A 17,886-nucleotide genomic window follows, 5' to 3' on the forward strand; every position below is an offset into this window, starting at 1 on the left:
ACAGCATCCACCAAAATGGAATTGGGTGGCAAGTGGATGAACAGGAACTCTTATTCCTTCACAGGGACACAATATTTGTTGTCTGCCCGCTTGCATGTCGGGCCACCGAAGCCAGAGTTTGCCATACACTGTTTTAGGTGGGTCTAGGATTGCCTCGTTAACTGGGAGGATGATTTTGGAGGCAGATGAAGCATGGAGGATATTGATGAGCTGGTGGTGTGCATCTTTATCCTCCTCCAATGGTATGTGCCACTTTTTATGCCAGCTTTTTATGCCAGCTCTTGGAACAATCGGAAATCATCCACCATGGAAGATGACAGCATGACCGCTTCATCCGCTGAAGAAGATATGGCCTTGGGTTTTACCTCCTCTTCAGTGTCACTTCCTGTTCCTCCACTTCTTGAGATACTGAGGCCTGTGATGCTATGGCTGATGTAGAATACTTGGAAGGTTCCTGGATGATGCTCGGTGCCCCTGAGACAGGCTGTTGGTGAGCCATCCTGGGGTCACAATATGGCCACTGCGGTGGCATAGGGCCTGGTGGAGGTGACCAAATGTGTGCCATCTGATGGTACATGCCTGGACCCTGTTGATATTGGATCCCAGATGGAACTTGGGAAGAGTATTAAGAAACTCCTTCCAGCTCACTGTCTGAATCCTCAGTAGACAGTGGAGGAGCACGGCACGATTGCAGGTAAATACCCCTTGGTTGGCCTTGGCTCGATGCTGTGATCTTGGTATCGAGGAGCGGAGAGTCAGATGTTTCCAGCATAGCCAGGTCCCGGCCTGGAATTCAGCTGGTACTGAGTGCCCCGGCATCTGTGCCGGGGGGATGGAGACCTCGCCCATACCAATCTCTCCAGTGTAGATGGGCCAGTGCTGCTGACAATACTGACATCAGCTCGCGTACCGGGAGTGTCTTAGGGCATTTGTCCTTCTCTCTCTGTACCGAAGATTCGGTGCCCATGCCAAAAGGGTCCTTGGGCCTAACAATGGTACCAGACACTGATTGTCACCATGAGGTGTGGATGCCAGATGATCTCTGTGTCAGTGGTGCCGAGGATACTGAGAGAGACAATCATCGCTTTCAGTTATCCCTGGACTTGCTTAGGGGAGTTCCCGCTCTTTTTTGACTTATGAGAGTAGTCTTCAGACCATTTCTTCACCCCACTGTCCTTTGATGTCAAAGACTGAAGGAGACTCACACCCACTGGAGGGTTGGGGTCAGAGAGCCACCTCCATAAAGATTTTTGGTGGAGCTCTCTGTCCTTGTGGGACCTTGGTCTGAGCTGCTGGGAGAGGAAATATGTGGCCCTCGTTGAGGCAGCAAATGCACTGGAAATGCTTGTCCACGACAGGGATTGCGCCTCACTGCAAGAGTGACACTTCTAGAAGCATGGTGAGTCGGGCACACCCCTGTATTTTGGGGGTGGGGGGGGGAGGGAAGCAAGTCTCCCCCACTGGGGTCAACACAAGAACAAAGTCTTTCCTTTCTTCTTTTTGATTTTTTTTATTTAGACACAGCCAAATAGCTAAAAAAAAGCTAAAAGGTTTCTAAAGCTAAAGATTAACAAACGAAAAGGAGAGTTAACGATCAGCTAATGGACAGCTAAGGGCAAGGGGTGGTTGAGAAGGAACGGAGGATGATAATTCATGTGTGCTCACTAGCCTCATGGCACAGCACGAGGAGAGACAGCGCATGTACGGGCTCAATGGTCACTGTTACCAAAATTCTCTGTGCAGGCACACCTACAGTGGAGCATCCATAGGGACACTATTCTAAGAAGAAAATATAATCTTAACCATACAAATCAGTGGTTCACCCTCGCCTAGTATACTGTTTAGTACTGGTAATCAGATCTCACAAATGATACAGTAGAATTAGAGAGGGTTCTGAGTAAAGTGACTAGAATGATAAGAGAGATGGAAATAATTTATATGAAAAATTGAAAATATTTGGACTGTTTACCTTAGAGGGGATACAAATAAGAGGTGGAAACAGGAAAAGGACACAAAATAATGGTACAGAGGAAGATTGAGAACATCTATTCACCTTCTCATAATGCCAGAATAGGGGAACACTGATTTTGAAAGGTAAATTCAAAACTGATCTATTATTTAAAATCCTCTATCAATTTACTCCAGCTCATGTGTTTGTCCTAATAGCTCTTTGCTTATCTAGCAATAGTCTCCTTCTTCCTGTCCCTCCCACAATCTCACCACCGTTAATGAGTGCAATATCTGTTGCTTTTAGTATTCCTAACCATTTCCTGTAGGTATGCCACCTCTATTCCTCATCTCTTTTCAAGAGTTTTGTGACTTTAGGCATATAATGGAATTAATGATGTGTGACTGCAGCTCAAACAGGAGATAACCTCAATGAGCTGTAGCATGTGCACTTGATGGTTCATGTTCTCCCTAAAACCAAGCACAAACTAGTTTGCTGTTATGTTTTTGAAGATGAAAACTAAGCCTAGCTATTAACCAACATCTGAAAAAATGCTCCCCCAGATAGATTGCAGCTACTGAATGCGATGAAAAATAAGCAGGTTATCTAATTGTAATAGTAAGGCTGCTACATTTAAACAATTAAACACAGTTCATTTTTTCTTATTTAATAAATAATATCAAAAAGTGAACCAGTTCTTTTTTTACATTACTGGAAAAACAACAGTCACTTGTTTAACTACAGCAGTTATACAAGCTATAGAGAAACAGGTTTAGATTTGGAAACCAGTTTGTTATGTGGACATTCCATATCCAGTTTCAGTGGAGGCCAGGGTGCCTGCCCTCAACTACTGATGACTTTTCCTCTCCTGGGCTTGGTCTTCTGCTGCTCTGGTTCCACAGATGACCTCACTGTACACAAGCCAAAAAAACCCGATTTCTTCTTTAACATTATAAGTCGGCAAAAATGTGGCAAATTGTAACAACTGTGATCAAATTATATTACTCCTTATATAGTATTATCATCATCATACAGCTGTTAAAATAAGTTGGTCACAGGAGCAATAACATAACATTTCATCTTACTGAAGCCTTAGAAAAAACTGAAACCAAATATTATATGCGCTTACACACACTGGACAAAACACTTTTATGTGGTTTACATTTGACTTTTATTTATTCCTTGAAACTGCCCGTATTGCAGATTTTTTTTGATGAAATATGGAACTGAGTAATTCATTTTTCTACAAAATTATGGTAAAAACTTGCTCAATTTTCTACCTTATTGCTAAGAAATTTTACAGGTGCACAGTTTGTAAAATATAACCCTTAAAGGACTGAATGCATTCACTTGCTGCAAGGTTAAAGAAAGACTAAAACTAAGCATAGCACCTACATCTGGACCAATGCAGTACTGACGTAGGCAAACATTTACAAAGTTGGAACTGTTCATCCATTTGTTAACTTTATGGAGGAAATAGTTCAGTCCTAAAAGGGTTAAGGAGAAACCCTAATATATTACTGTTTCTAACAGAGTTGCCACTCAATCCCACAGTACAGTGCTTGAAAACAAAGTCAAACGTCTGGCACAGGAAAGTACACACATTTGTTCAGTATTCATCATAAACACAGCTGCTTTTGAAAGTAAAAGTAAATAACATGGTTAATAATTCAAGAGCATTTTGTTTCAAAATTGACACCTCTATGGAGTTATTTGGTCTGAAGTAGGTAACTCACTTGTTTCACTTGTGTCAGATTTGTAACAGAAATATTTTATGGATGGGGTATTTATGGTTTTATTTATTTAGGTTCATGTCTTTTCAGGTAACCAGTATGATCCCTTATGAGTCTGTGCAATGCAGACAGAAGTGAAATAGTGTATATCATAATTAACAAAAAAGACAGATGCAGGGAGCCTTCAGATACAAATAATTAAGAAAATGTCAGCAGCAGGTTATATTACACTAGTGTTGAATTCTGAAGTGCAGTTATAAACAAAAACAGAACATAGGTAGCTTTGAGCATTTAATTTGCTTTCTCATCCTATTAGTTGGAACTATAAAAACATTCTGAACAGACTTAATTTCTATGTATATTTTTAGAAATAAGATAAGAGAAGACTTAACAGCTACAGTAGAACAGTTCTAAAGTTTCATATTGAAACATTCTATAAGTAGTTTAATAGAAAATTTTAGCATTCTTGGGATATTGTTGGTATATTGAAAGATGAACAACAGTTCTTCATGCTATTAAAAGAAACAAAGCCACTCACAGGAAAGAGTCCAGGAAAATAAGTTATTTGAACTTAAATTACAACTGAGCATCTTTCTTAGTGCCTGTGTGGATCTGGAAGACAATTCCTGTGTTACCTACTAAAGATAATGGAGCCACAAGTCCAGGAAAAAGCCAACAATAAGCACTTTAAAAATTGAACATAAGCAAATGCTCCTGAAATGGTATTTAATGTATTTTTCCACCAACTAGCCTGTGGCATATAAAGTGGCAGAAATTAGGCAAAATACATTTGTTAGATTTTTTTAAAGTCCAGAAATATTGTGTATACTCCATTGGGCAAACTTATTGCAAGGAAAGAAACTGAATACAAAGGTCTATTGCATTTACATGTAAAAACATTTTAAAATAATGTATATAAAAGCAGGTGCCTCTTATGGTTTGAAAAGCTATTTAAAAATATTCCTTGGAAGTTAAAAAGCTTGCTATGGTTTTATCTGCTGTGTATGTAATGGTTTGTTCTTTAATGTGATTGTAAATCTACTACTAACCACTTCCTTTAATCCTCAAGCTAATAAATGAAGAAAACCTGAGGCTCATAAGTTAAACAGTACTGTATAAAACATACTTCTAGCAAAAACATGGTGAAATTATTTCTGTCAACACAACTGAGAGAAAATTAAATAGCACATAGACAAGTAAACAGATTTGCAAATAAATGCCAGTAAACAGCTTAAAACAGAGATAAGGCCACAATGAAGTCTGCCCTTGGTCACTAAAATAGAGATGAGGTGAGGCAGTATTTGTAACAATGTTGAAGGGAAAGTTACATAGTGTAAAATGCAAATAGGAAGGCTTGTGATAGACTACAAGCACATTTTAGGAGGACAGTGGTGGCACTGATATAAAAACTAACTGAATATGTTTTACAAATGATTTCTTCCTTTAACCACATTGTCTTCAGTCTTCAATGAATGCAAAAACAACATGTTCAAAGGAGCAGTTGAGGCAAACATGTAGAACAGAGTATCAGAGAAGACAAACATATTGCAGAGAAGCAACGCTTTAAAATGGTGCTGGTGCTGAAATTGGAAACTCTTAAAGTGGTCAATGGAAACCTATTAAAATAGTCAATGAGTAAGCCTGAAGGCATGCTCTGTAATAAACCACAGGTCCACATGTACACAGTAGTTGTGGCTCTGGTTTCATGGGATGGTAAAGGTTGAGCAATTAATAGATCTTGTCCTAGAAGGGAAAGATTACACTACATCCTACAAGCCTATGCCTGGTTCTGTGATTGCAAACCACTCGGATGTATTTTTCAAATATAGCTGAAGTGATCCATTACAAAGAGAGGGATAAAAAAGGCAAGTTCAGAATGAAAGTAACACAAATCAACTAAGTCAAACTGAGCCTTAAATTTATGTGGAGAGAAGACTTGAACATTGCACTAGTTCGCAAGGAATGAGAAAACCCATTGGAAATAAAGATGGGAGCTGACATCACTACAGTGCTTTTGTAATCTTATAATTGCCCATTTCTAAGTACTAAAATGTATTTCTAACTATTAGGGTACGATCACTTCACAATGAAAGCACATCTCAGTACAAGGATTACACCAAGGTTTGGCCTAATTTACTGAACAATAGGAAGAAAAACCATGCTTTTTTGTGATTTCTCTCATTGTATAATGATGAAGGGTTTCACCTACCAATCCCATTTGTAGCAAATACTTCTCATGATATTTTAGTCACATTCCAACAAGACAGAAGACATGCTGCCAAATGAAGTCACTGGGAACATTCCACATTTGAAATAAAATGTTTAACTTACACTTCATACAAATTATGTACAAGATTAGAAAAAACCTGAATGGATCCTGAAACAGTTTATGATGTATTTCTGACTTTAAGGAGGGAAGGGGGCAGAAACCACCCTTCAAAACACCACCGCATTCCTGTGACATGGCCAATCATAAACATGACTGTTTGAGATGCCACATATTTTAACTCATGTAATGTTAGACCCTCATGAATTATCACTATAAATACATATTTTTAAAAAAGGAAAACATAGAAATAACTATTAACAATGACTGAAAACAGAGCACTAACGTTAACATACATTGCATGTATTGCAGGCAAGGCAGAGGCATTTTATTTTAAAGCTTTTGCACAGACTTCATATAATCTTAAAAAAAATACGCTGGCCTTTACAAGGTTCTACTTGCTGAAATAAAAACAATTTCAGTTCATAAAAAGTCACAAGACTTCAATTTAAAAAAAGGAACAGTTCCAGCCACAGACCAAAAATATATATATTTTTTTAAACTGGAAGAGTATGGTAATTAGATTATACAAGCATGGTCAGGCTTGGAACCTGAATATACTTCAGAGCAAAAGCTCAGAGGAAAAAAAAATATAAACTATTTGGTAACAAAAGTGTACTATATGTTGTGATACAAAAAAGGTATGGTGAAAATGTACCTTTTATACTAAAGCTTATACAAGTTCCTTGGTCCGTAAAAACTATGTCATGTTCATGTTTTCTAGTTTGCTTAACTTGTATCCCAGCCACATTTCAATTTCTTGCCCATTTTAAAAAAACAGCTTAAAAATAGATTTTAATAAAGTTTTTACATTTCGGATGTATTTTTTTATTGTGGCTTCTAGGTAACAAGGTTCAAACAATATCACTTAGAATGGAAAAGTGTTTTCCCACGAAACCACAAAATTGTTCAGTTTTCTTGTCTGTAGCACTTGAAAGTCAGTTAAAGTCTAAGCAAACACTGTAGTTAGGAAACTACTGTTGCTGTAGATGATGTGACATTGGTTGGATTTGTGCTGACATTTGTGTAACTTCCCTCGCTGTTTGTATTTGTTTCACTGGAAGCCATGAGGCTTGAGTTGGCTCTGAGAATTGCTCCAGCAGCACTGCAGTGTGGTCGTGGGCCTGGCTCCGGTGTATATGTAAAGGTAAGGCTAGTGGAGTAGATTATGCCATCGTTACGGACCAAAGTTACTGGAACCTGGACTGGTTGACGGACCCACCTCCAACCCTCTCGGAAAGCAGAAATGTCTGGAACAACACACAGCATACTTTCTGCACATCTGACAAGAGAGAGGACAACATGTTAGCTGCCAAGCATGTATTCAATTAAAAAAGGCAGTAATTCAGAAAACAAAGAAGTATGTAACTTGAACAACAAAAATCAATATGCACCTCGCCAAAACTTCATCACCTACTATAAACACAACCCCACCCACAAAGTAAAGAAATAGAAAATAATACTGCACCTATACATGGTTTCAGCTTCCACATCCCCAAACCAGACACGTAAATTTGGAGTGAAATTCTGACCTGTAAGTTCCAGCATTGCTACATCTCCACCACCATTTAACTAGAGGGAAAAAAAACCAAACAGATGTACCAGATCAGAAGGAATTACTCTTATAGTACATGAGTACCATAAACATTATTTTGTTGCTTCTTTTCCAATTGATAAAAACAGGAAACAAATTCCACTCAATTAAAAGAAATCTCATGAAAGATAGCCCCAAACGGTTTGATGTCCTGAAGTAAACTCCACAAGTGAACTCTTGTGGAAGATCATTTAAATCAGAAAATATAAATAGCCAGCAAGCATCTATGAAAAGCCTGCACCCTATTCACCATTTGGTAGTCCATCAAAGTCCAAGTTGGCAGAACTTGAGGACACAGCATAAGACCTTTTGTGTAGCCAGCCTTTTGAGTCCTCTTTTAAACAAAATAAGGGTTTTGTTAACAAGGAAGGGTTCAGTCATAGTCTGTTATTTCGTAATTAGTTGTTATTGATAAGCAGTCAATATAAATTTCTAAATAAACAAAAAAGATCTTAGAGGAATTATTAGAGAGGGCAATTTTAAAAAGTTCAACAATTCTTAACAAATACACAAAGTCCATGTTCTCTTTATCGAGCATGTGTTCTCCTCTTGCATAACAGAGTTGAAAAAACATAGCAAAAACCTTATGGAAATAAAAATATTTTTATTTAATTTAGCAAAACAATCTCTTGTGGATGCACATATATAATGTAGGACTAGCTCAAAATTGTTCTGCTTAAGAGAGTTTGAAAGAGGCTTTCAAAGTGGGAGAATGCAGTCTAGTGGCTAGAGAAGGAAAGACTGGGAATCCTTGCTTTTACTCCCATGTCTGCCACTGACTCATGAGTGACCTTGGGCAAATTATTAAAGTTCTTTGATTCAGTTTACCCACGTATAAAATTGGTTACATAATACTTATCTACAGCACCTCACAGGAATATTATGCAATTTAATTAATAACTGTGAAGTATTTAAAGATTCTCCGATAAGAAGCCCAATAATAAGTGCAGTTCCAGAGGGGTAGCCTTGTTAGTTTGTTTTTAGCAAAACAGTGAGTCCTGTGACACCTTAAAGACTAAAAAATGTATTTGGGCATAACCTTTCGAGGGTAAAAACAGATGCAGATGCATCTGACGAAGTGGGTTTCTGCCCACGAAAGCTTATGCCCAAATAAATTTGTTAGTCCTTAAGATGCCACAGGACACTCGCTGTTTTTATAATAAGTGCAAAGTTTATTAACAAAAACAGAAAAAAGTAAACATCGGACTTACTTGAAGACTTTCTACAACAGGCACAGGTGTTACTGGAGCATGGACTGGTCCCATCCCCTCATAAAATGTATATTCTGCCTTATCTGTACTAATGATTGTCCAAGAAGCTCCATCATTAATCATCTCTTTATTTGGTTCTTTTGGGCATGGAGTGGCCTTTAAGAAAAAATGATTAAAAGTTAGGTCTGTATATCTGTTTGATCTTCACACCAGAACTAATGATTAGTAATCTGAATTGGTAAGAGGAAGTGGGTCATGTCTATCTTTTCAAAATTATGCAACTTAGTTTCCCTGTGGCTCCTCCTATAACAGAATGCAGTTAAGGAACAACCACTTGTACAATGTGGCATGGATTGCAACACATTGTGCTAAAATAGTAATCAAGAACCTTACGAGGCATACAAGATACAAAATAAGTAACAAAAAAGTTGATACTATAATATGGGTTCTAAACTTGGGAAATGTGAACAGGCCCAGAAGGAACATCGTTCACTTTTTTATGATTGAGTAGGAAGAGAAATCTTGATTTTTTTCTGTTGTGACATGGGGTCATGGTATGGAAAAGGCTGAAAATTACTGAATTAGAACAATCACAATTACTTAATGAAATACAGGGCTGAAAAATGTCATTTCACATGCTGAAGTGGTTCTGTGTTAATGTTTTGTTAACTCCTGGGGGGAAGGTGGTTGCATTGCAATGTCCAGGTTCAGTGTCTGACACCCAAAAGATGTGACAAAAGGAGAAATTTTACTTACCTGTTAATTTACTTTATTTGAGCAATTCAGTACCATTTGGGTTATAGTTCCTCCCAACCAACAGATGAGAGAGAACACTAAGACGTTTGATATCACACCCTTGACATACAAAGTCTGTCCGTTTTTCAAACTTTCTACTGAAAACAGTACCAAACAATAACTATTAACAAATAAATTCAGTAACTAGGATAAGCAATGTTAATATGGGATTGACTGCATTAAAATTCTCAGTAATGAGATAAATGGCCTTCAAAGGGAGGAGGAGGGCTGGACTGATCTAGAAGAGTCTAAAAAGATAACATTTCCCCTTCTCTTCAATTTTCTGTACCAGTCCAGGTGCTTGGAACTTTCCAAAGCAGTTCTTCATTTTAGTATGGACAGAATCATCATTAAACTATTAGTGCCTGCAATAACTTTTACAAAGGCTGTGAATGCAAGCTTATTCTTTAATGTTTTTGCAAAGATGTGGGCAGAAGCCCTGAGATAGTCTTACAAATCTCTATTAAAAAGGCTTCCTCTCTTTCTGCCCATGAAGATCCTACTGAACAGAAAGTGATTTTTAAAAGATTCTAGTGATTCCTTTCTTGCTGCAACGTAAGTCATTCTGATCAATTCCCTAATCCATCATCTGATGAGGAACTCAGAGGCACATGATGTCCTTTAAATTTTGGTGTGGGATGAAATACCTCTAAGACTGCTTAAGTTTTGTTATTCTTTCTGTTGAATCCATAGATCCCTATGGACATCCAGCCAATGTAGCCTTCCTTCTTTAGGATTCCAGGGCCAAATGTGGTTAGAGTGATTACCGGTTCAGGTGAAAGACTGAAGATGTCTTCAGCCTGAATTAAGGCAGAGTCCTCAGCATGACCACAACCAGGTGAAAAATCACATGACTGCTTGCAGAAAAGGCCTGGAACTCTCCAACTCTTCTTGCTCTTATTAGTATTAATAAGATTAGGGCCCAGATATCTTAACCAGGTCAGGACCCCATTGTGCAAGGCATGATATAACTATGCTTTTATCAAAAACAGGACTCGAAGACAGACGTCTCATCAAAATACCCTTCAGAAGGTTCAAAATTGGGAAGCTATGATGAGAGTTAGCTCCAGTTTCAAATCCTAGTCAAGAACCATGAGGCTATTTACAATTCTCACTTTATCTGCTGCCTTCAGGAACATTGGTCCCAGGTATAGAAGAAGTTCCTTGGCTTTCTCCACCCGGATTCTGTGTCTGGTCCTTGACTGACTGCTCAAAACCTGAACGCCTACCCCTGATGTTTGTTACCGCTTCTCTAGCTGGAGCCTATCTTATTGATATGATTCTGCCTTCTTTCTCCTGAATGATAGGTTTTTGTTGTGCATGATTTGTTCCTATTGGACTGCAATCTGAGAGTCCATATGGGCCTCTGTTGGGGTAGACTTCACTACTTTGAAGCAGCTATATTCTCTAACACCTCTAGGAAAATAAACTTGCCTTTGAAGGGATGAGCTGGTACTCTGACTTTAGGGGAAGAACCCTTACCCACAGTTTGAGTCACAGAATTCTCCTGCCTGCCACCAAGATGGCCATGGCTCTAGAAGATATAGACTGCCATATGTGGTTTCACACATGAACGAGAGTATGATGTCCAGAAATGGGAAAGTCATGATCAGTTTGGCATCCTCATCTTTGGTCTCTGCATACTTGCCATTCTTCTGAAGCCACCTTGCCATGCCTGGGAGACACATGCTGCATAAATTGGCGTTTGTAGTGACAAGCCTGAGATCTGACAAGATCTCTTTTAAGGGATTCCTTACTTCTGTCATAGAGATCCTTAAGAGTTACTCCTTCCACAGGAATTACTGTCCTCTTGCTACCCCAAATTTGACAGTGTCTGCCCTGTGGTTCTCAACGATCATCTCCCCATCTGACACTGAGAGGACAGAGAGCTTCTATTGCCATGTTTAGGGTCCCACTGACTGTCAGGCTTCTTTCTGACATGGGGGTGGGCAGTCAGCAGCTGCAGGGTACTATCAGATTAGGATAGTTCCCTGGCAAACAGTTCCTGCAGCTCCAGAGTATGTGCCATCCTCATTAGAGCATTGGCAGATCCTGCTTAAATACGTCAAGTTCACCCTTCTCTTAAGCTTAGTGATCCAGACTGACTTGCTGACTTTCCAGGGTCTCTCCTCCTTTGCCCTCTCTCTTCTTCTGGCTATCTTCACACTGACACTAGTTGTCCTCTTCCTCGGGTGGGATCTTGTATGCTTGATGGTGTCCGGGAAGGCTGATATCCTCTGAGTGATATTAAATAGCAAGTGCTCAGTGATTTCCCCTTTGGAATGAGCAGGTGGAAGGAGCTTTCTAAGCTGTTCCTTTCATCTCTGCTTGTTCTTAAATTCTAGAAGGTACAGTTCCAAAGATTCCATAAAGTCTGGACTGTAGTTCTGGAATAAGCAGCATAATGCTCATGCTCGACTGAGTAGGAAAAAAGCAGGTGAAGATGAGACTGCTTCTAGCAATAGATTAGAAGCTTCTTTTCCACTGAGTCTTTGCCTGCAAGAAGAGAGTGTGCTGTTCCACATATCCATTAATGATATGAAAAAGGGGGTGAAGAGTGAAGTGGTGAAATTTGCAAATGATACAAAATTATTCAAGATAGTTAAGCCCAAAACAGACTGAAAAAGAGTTACAGAGGGATCGCACTAAAATGGGTGAATGGGCAACAAATGCCAGATGAAGATCAACACTGATAAGTGCAAAGTAATGCACAATGGAAAACATAAGCCCAACTACACACATACAATGATGGGTTGTAAATTAGCTATTACCACCTAGGAATGAGATCTGGGAGTCACTATACATAATTCTCTGAGAACTTCCAGTCAATGCACAGCAGCAATCCAAAAGGCTAACAGTATGTTAGGAATTATTAGGTAATTAGGTATGCCTTGAATACTGAGTTCAGTTCTGGTCACCCCATCTCAAAAAAAATATAGTGGAACTGGAAAAGGTTCAGAGAGGGGCAAAAGAGATAATCAAGGGTATGGAATACCTTCTATATGAGGAGAGACTAAAGAAATTAGGGTTGGTGAGATTAGAAAAGAAACAACTAAGGGGAGAAGCGTGGGGAGATGTCCTAGAGGTCTGTAAAATGAGGAATGGTGTGGAGACAGTGAAAGTGTTATTTGGCCTCTCAAATAATACAAAACCAGGGATCACTGACTGAAATTAACAGGCAGTAGGTTTAATGCAAACAAGTGGACATAACTTTTCACACAACTAATCTGCAGAACTCATTGCCACTGTATGTTGTGATGGCCAAAAGTCTAACCGGGTTCAAATAAGAACAGGATAGTTCATGAAGGATAGGTCCATCAACGGCTATTAGCCAAGATGGATAGGGATGCAATCCCATACCTCTGACTATCCAAAGCTGAGAGTGGAAGACAGGGGAGTAACACTCTATAGAAGTCACTGTCAGAGACAGGATACTGGGCGAGATGGACCATAGTCTGATGCAGTATGACAGCCCTTATGTCCTTATGAATTGGGAAGAGGCCCATGTGCAGCCTGAACTGGGTTTAATCAGTGGGGAGGGAAATAAGAAGTTACTCACCTTGTGCATTAACAATGGTTCTTCGAGATGTCCCCCCAATGGGAGCTCGACTATAGGTATGTCTGTGTCCCTGTGCTGCTGATCGGAGAACTCTGATACCAGTGTCCATTGGGCCTGCACATGCACTGTCTCTCCTTGTGCTGTGCCACGAAGCTATCCAGCGTGTGAGGGCTAGCCGTCCTCAGTTCCTTCTCTAGCGCAGTCATAGCAAGAACTCCGAAGTAGAGGAAAAGAGGGCTGATAGTGGAGCACCAATAGGAACACACATCTCGAAGAACGATTGTTACTGCACAAGATGAGTAACTACTTCTTCAAGTAGTGTCCCTATAGATAGTCCACTGTATGTGACTCCTAAGCAGTCTTGGAGTCCTGGGACTTCAGAGTCGAGTTAATCACAAATGATAGTACTATCGGGACAAAGATGGCATCAGAGGCAGAGTCCCCGGTGATCACATAAGGTTCTGAGAAGGTGTGGACTGACAGACATGTCACCGCTCTGCAGATCTCTGAGACGGGGACATCCTTTAAGGAGGTGACAGAGGAGGATCTTGTGGAATGTGTATGAATGGAGTCCAGAGGGGTCATGTTACAAATCTGATAGTACTGTCTGATGCAATTCAAGACCCACTTGGAGAGTCTATGGGTGGATATCATTGAGCCCTTACATCTTTTCACCATGCACCATGGAGAGGAATAGTCTAGTGACTTCCTGAAGGCTTTTCTACTACCAAGGTATAATGCCAGGGCTCTCCTTATGTTTAAGGTATGCAGTATGGCCTCCATATTGTCTCAGTGAGGCTTAGGATAGAAAGTGGGAAGGTGAATAAAGTGATTCATGTGAAACGAGAAGGTCATTTTAGGGATGAACCTCGGATGTGGCCTGAGTGTAGCCTTGTCTGGGAAGAACACTATTCCAGAGAGTGCTGACTGATCCCCACCATGGAACAGTATTGCGAACACTTCTTATTCTGGAAAGTGGCAAACAGATCCATGGACGGCATTCCCTATCATGTGAACAAGTGGTGTAAAAATGTGCGACTGAGCTTGTTTGCTATTGAGTTTTGCATGCCTGGGAGGTAAGCCACGGACAAGGTGACATTGTGAGATATTAACCAGTTCCATAGTTTCATGTCCTCTGAGGATATGGAGAGCGATCTGGCTGCTCCCTGGTGGTTGATATAATACATGCAGGCTATGTTGTCCATTAGGCTCTTCGTATGTGATCCTTTTATCAGTAAAAGGAAATGGGCGCAGGTATTTGTGATTGTTCTCAATTTTAGGAGATTGAGGTGGAAGGATATCTCCTCATGTGACCATTTGCCTTGCGTTCTAAAACTGCATTTAAATGCACGCCTCATCTAATGAGAGTAAGGAGCAACAAAGGTGGCATCTGAAAAAAGGGGGCCCCTTTGCGAGCACTGGCCTGGTTCTTCTACCAGTTCAGCGAGTTCTTGGATCCTAGTGGACAGTGACAGGGGTTTGTCCAGACCCTCTGTTCAGTCTGTAAACTGAAATGAACCACAGCTGCAGGCATCACATGTGAAGTCTGGCGTGTGGAATCACCACCATGCTTTCCGCTATACACCCCAGGAGATGGAGGCAGATTCTGACAAGCACTTGACAGCTGCACTGAGCGGTGTTTAAGGGAGATGAAAGAAAGAAACCTGCATTGAGGTAGGAAGGCTTTGGTCTGTAGTGCATCTAGGTCAGCCCCTATAAATTTTAAGTGTTGCTCTGGTGTGAGGGTCAATTTTTGGGAATTGATCTTTAGGCCCAGTTCTGTGATCAACACATCATGTCCTCGGTGGCTTGATGAGCATCCTGAAACAACCGGGCTCTGAGGAGACAATTGTCAAGGTAGGGTAAATCATTATCCCTTGTTATTGTAAATGGGTGGCCATCATTGAAAGAACTTTGGAAAATAACTTTGGGAGCCGATGAAAGTCTGAAGGGGAGGACTCTACATTGTAGTGGTCATGTCCCAGAGTGAACCTGAGAAAATGTCTGTGAGCCAGCAGTACTGAAATGTGAAAGCAGGCATCTTGTAGGTTGAGGGCCAAAAACCAGTCTCCCTGTTCCAATGATGGAATGATCTTCAATAAACTGACCTTGAATTTCTGAAATTTGGCGAACTCGTTGAGAGCTCTGAGGTCCAGGATGGGTTTCCAACTTCCCTTCCTTTTGGGTATTAGGAAGTAAGGAGAGTGGAACCCCTTACCTCATAGATGTTGAGATACTGGTTCAAACAGGAGGCAAGCTATCTTCTGCTGTAGTCAACTCTCATGAGAAGGGTCCCTGAAGGGTGTTGTGGAGGGGTTGAGAGGTGAAGTGGACGGAATAATCAGATCTGATGATTTCTAGGACCCATCTGTCTGACATTATGCGCTCCCAGGCACTGCAGAACGCTGCCAAACAGTGGCCAAATGGGTCCATGGGCACAAGTAGTAGTAGTAGAGAGAGGTCTCAGTGCCTCAAACTGGCCGTCAAGAGTGGTGCTTAGGGGCAAGTGGTTGAATCAAAGACTGGGAGCCCAAAGGCTTCAGTTCTGGGAATTTCCCTTTCTTTCTTTGGGGCTCATACTGCTGCTGTGACAGGAATTTGGACGAAGAAGGCCTCTGTTGGTACTGAGGGCTAAAATCTCTTTAGCCCCAATGTGTAGATTCCCAGTGACCTGAGAGTGACCCTGGAATCCTTCAAGGAGTGGATGGAGGTGTCAGTCTTCTCGGCAAAGAGCTTGAAAGGTCCTCCACTATGATTTGCATCTCCTTTGGAAATCCCAAGAGGTGAAGCCACGACACCCGTCTCATCACCACAGCTGTGGAGATGGTCCTGGCAGCCGAGTCAGCAGCATCAACGCCCAATTGCAAAGATGTTTTTGCTGCCAGCTGCCTTTCCTGGATGATGGCCTTGAAGACATCCTGGGAGCTCTCTGGCAGTTGATCAATAAAGTCATGTAGTCATACTTTTCTGTGAGCACCTGATAATTGGCAATTCAAAACTGTAAGGTGTCGCGGGAGTATGCCTTCCTACCACAGAGATCAAAGCTCTTCCAGTCTGTCAAAGGGTGCTCTTCTAAAGTGGTGTGTCGGCCATTAGAGTTCACAGTGTCCACCAAAATGGAACTGGGTGGCATGTGGGTGAACAGGAATTATGTCACAGGGACATATTTTTTGTCCAACCGCTTGCCTATCAGGGCCACCGAAGCCAGAGTTTGCCACACTGTCTTAGCTGGGTCTAGGATAGCCTGGTTATTGGGAAGGTGATTCTGGATGCAGATGAAGCATGGAGGATATCAGTGAGCTGGTAGTGTGTATCATTATCCTCCTCCAATGGCCCATAGAGGGTATCCAGCCATTCTTTTCGCCAGCTCTTGGAACAAGCGAAAGTCATCCGTCGTGGAAGGAGGTGACGGCATAGCCATTTTGTCTGGCAAAGAAGAGGATATGGCCTTGGGTGTTACCTCCTCTTCTGTGTCTACCTCCTGTTACTTCTCTTCTTGAGGTGTTGAGCCCTGCAATACTGTGGCTGACTGAGCATGCCTGGAAGGTTCCTGGGAGATGCTTGATGGTGAGGCAGGCTGTTGGTGCACCGCCCACAATCCCAGTATGGCCACTGCAGTGGCATATGGCCTGGTGGAGGTGCCCAGAGGTGGCCGTACCAAGATGGTGGTGGTGCCATCTGATGGTACATGCCTGGACCCTGTTGATATTGGATACCAGATGGAGCTTGGGAAGAGTATTGAGAAACTCTTTTGGCTCACTGTCCGACCCCTCACTTGACAATGGAGGGTCATGATTGTGGGTAAATACTCTTTGGTTTGCCTTGGCTCAGTGCTGTGATCTCGGTACCAAGGGGCGGAGAGTCAGGTGCTTCCGTTGTAGTCATGTCTGCAGCCTGATAGAATTCAGCCAGTACCGAACACCCCAGCACTGGTGCTGGGGGGGATGGAGACCTCTCCCATACCTCTCTCTCCAGTGCCGGAGGAGCTGATGCTGCTGACAGCACCAACATAATCTCACGTACTGGGAGCATCTTAGGGCATTTGTCCTTATCTCTCTGTACCGAAGATTTGGTGCCTGTGCCCTAAGGGTCTCTGGGCCTATTAATGGTACCAAACACAGACAGTCATCGTGAGGCGTGGGTGCCAGATGATCTTGGTGCTGAGGATACTGAGCGAAATGGTGACTGCTTTCAGTTATCCCTTGGCTCGCTTAGGGGACTTCCCACTCTCTTTTTCGTCTGATGAGAGGAATCCCTAGACTGTTTCTTTGGGCAACTGTACTTCAGTGTTGAAGGTTGAGGGGAAGACTCATGCCTACCAGAGGACTGGGGTCGGAGAGCCACCTCCATAAAGATGTTTTTCTGGTGAAGCTCTCTGTCCTTGCATGATTTCAGTCAGAGCTGCTGGCAAGGGAACATTTTTGTTGGATGTGGCCCTCACAACGGCAGAGAATGAACTGGAATGCTTGTCTGTGACAAGGACTGCTCGCTGCAAGTGTGAGTTTTTGAAGCCCAGAGATTTGGGCACACCACTCCCAACTGGGTTGACAAACACGAAAGTGTTTTTTTTTCTTTTTTAGGCACGGCCAAATAAAGAGTCAGTAGAAAGCTAAAAGGTTTCTAAAGCTAAAGATTAACAAATGAAAAGCAGAGTTAATGACCCGTCTCTAGCCCGGGCAATTGAGAAGGAACTGAGGACGGTTAGCTTGCACGCGCTGGC

At 41.6% G+C, this 17,886-nt stretch overlaps 1 protein-coding gene across 2 annotated transcripts in view; it reads right to left on the bottom strand.

The window, feature by feature from the left end:
• Positions 1 to 2,599: 2,599 nt before the first annotated feature.
• Positions 2,600 to 17,886, bottom strand: part of RBPJ (recombination signal binding protein for immunoglobulin kappa J region) — an 80,933-nt gene continuing 65,646 nt past the window's right edge. For both annotated transcript variants that reach the window (XM_067562554.1, XM_067562555.1), the window contains 3 exons: positions 8,813 to 8,968; positions 7,476 to 7,579; positions 2,600 to 7,289 (listed from right to left, as the gene is read on the bottom strand). In XM_067562554.1, the coding sequence (XP_067418655.1) occupies positions 6,974 to 7,289; positions 7,476 to 7,579; positions 8,813 to 8,968 (576 nt within the window). In that variant the 3' untranslated portion in view covers positions 2,600 to 6,973. The remainder of the gene's footprint in view (positions 7,290 to 7,475; positions 7,580 to 8,812; positions 8,969 to 17,886) is intronic.

The sequence above is a fragment of the Emydura macquarii genome, unplaced genomic scaffold (assembly GCF_026122565.2).
Source record: "Emydura macquarii macquarii isolate MOO-44397 ecotype Brisbane River unplaced genomic scaffold, CSIRO-AGI_Emac_v2 contig_2448, whole genome shotgun sequence".
NCBI classification, from domain to species: domain Eukaryota; kingdom Metazoa; phylum Chordata; order Testudines; family Chelidae; genus Emydura; species Emydura macquarii.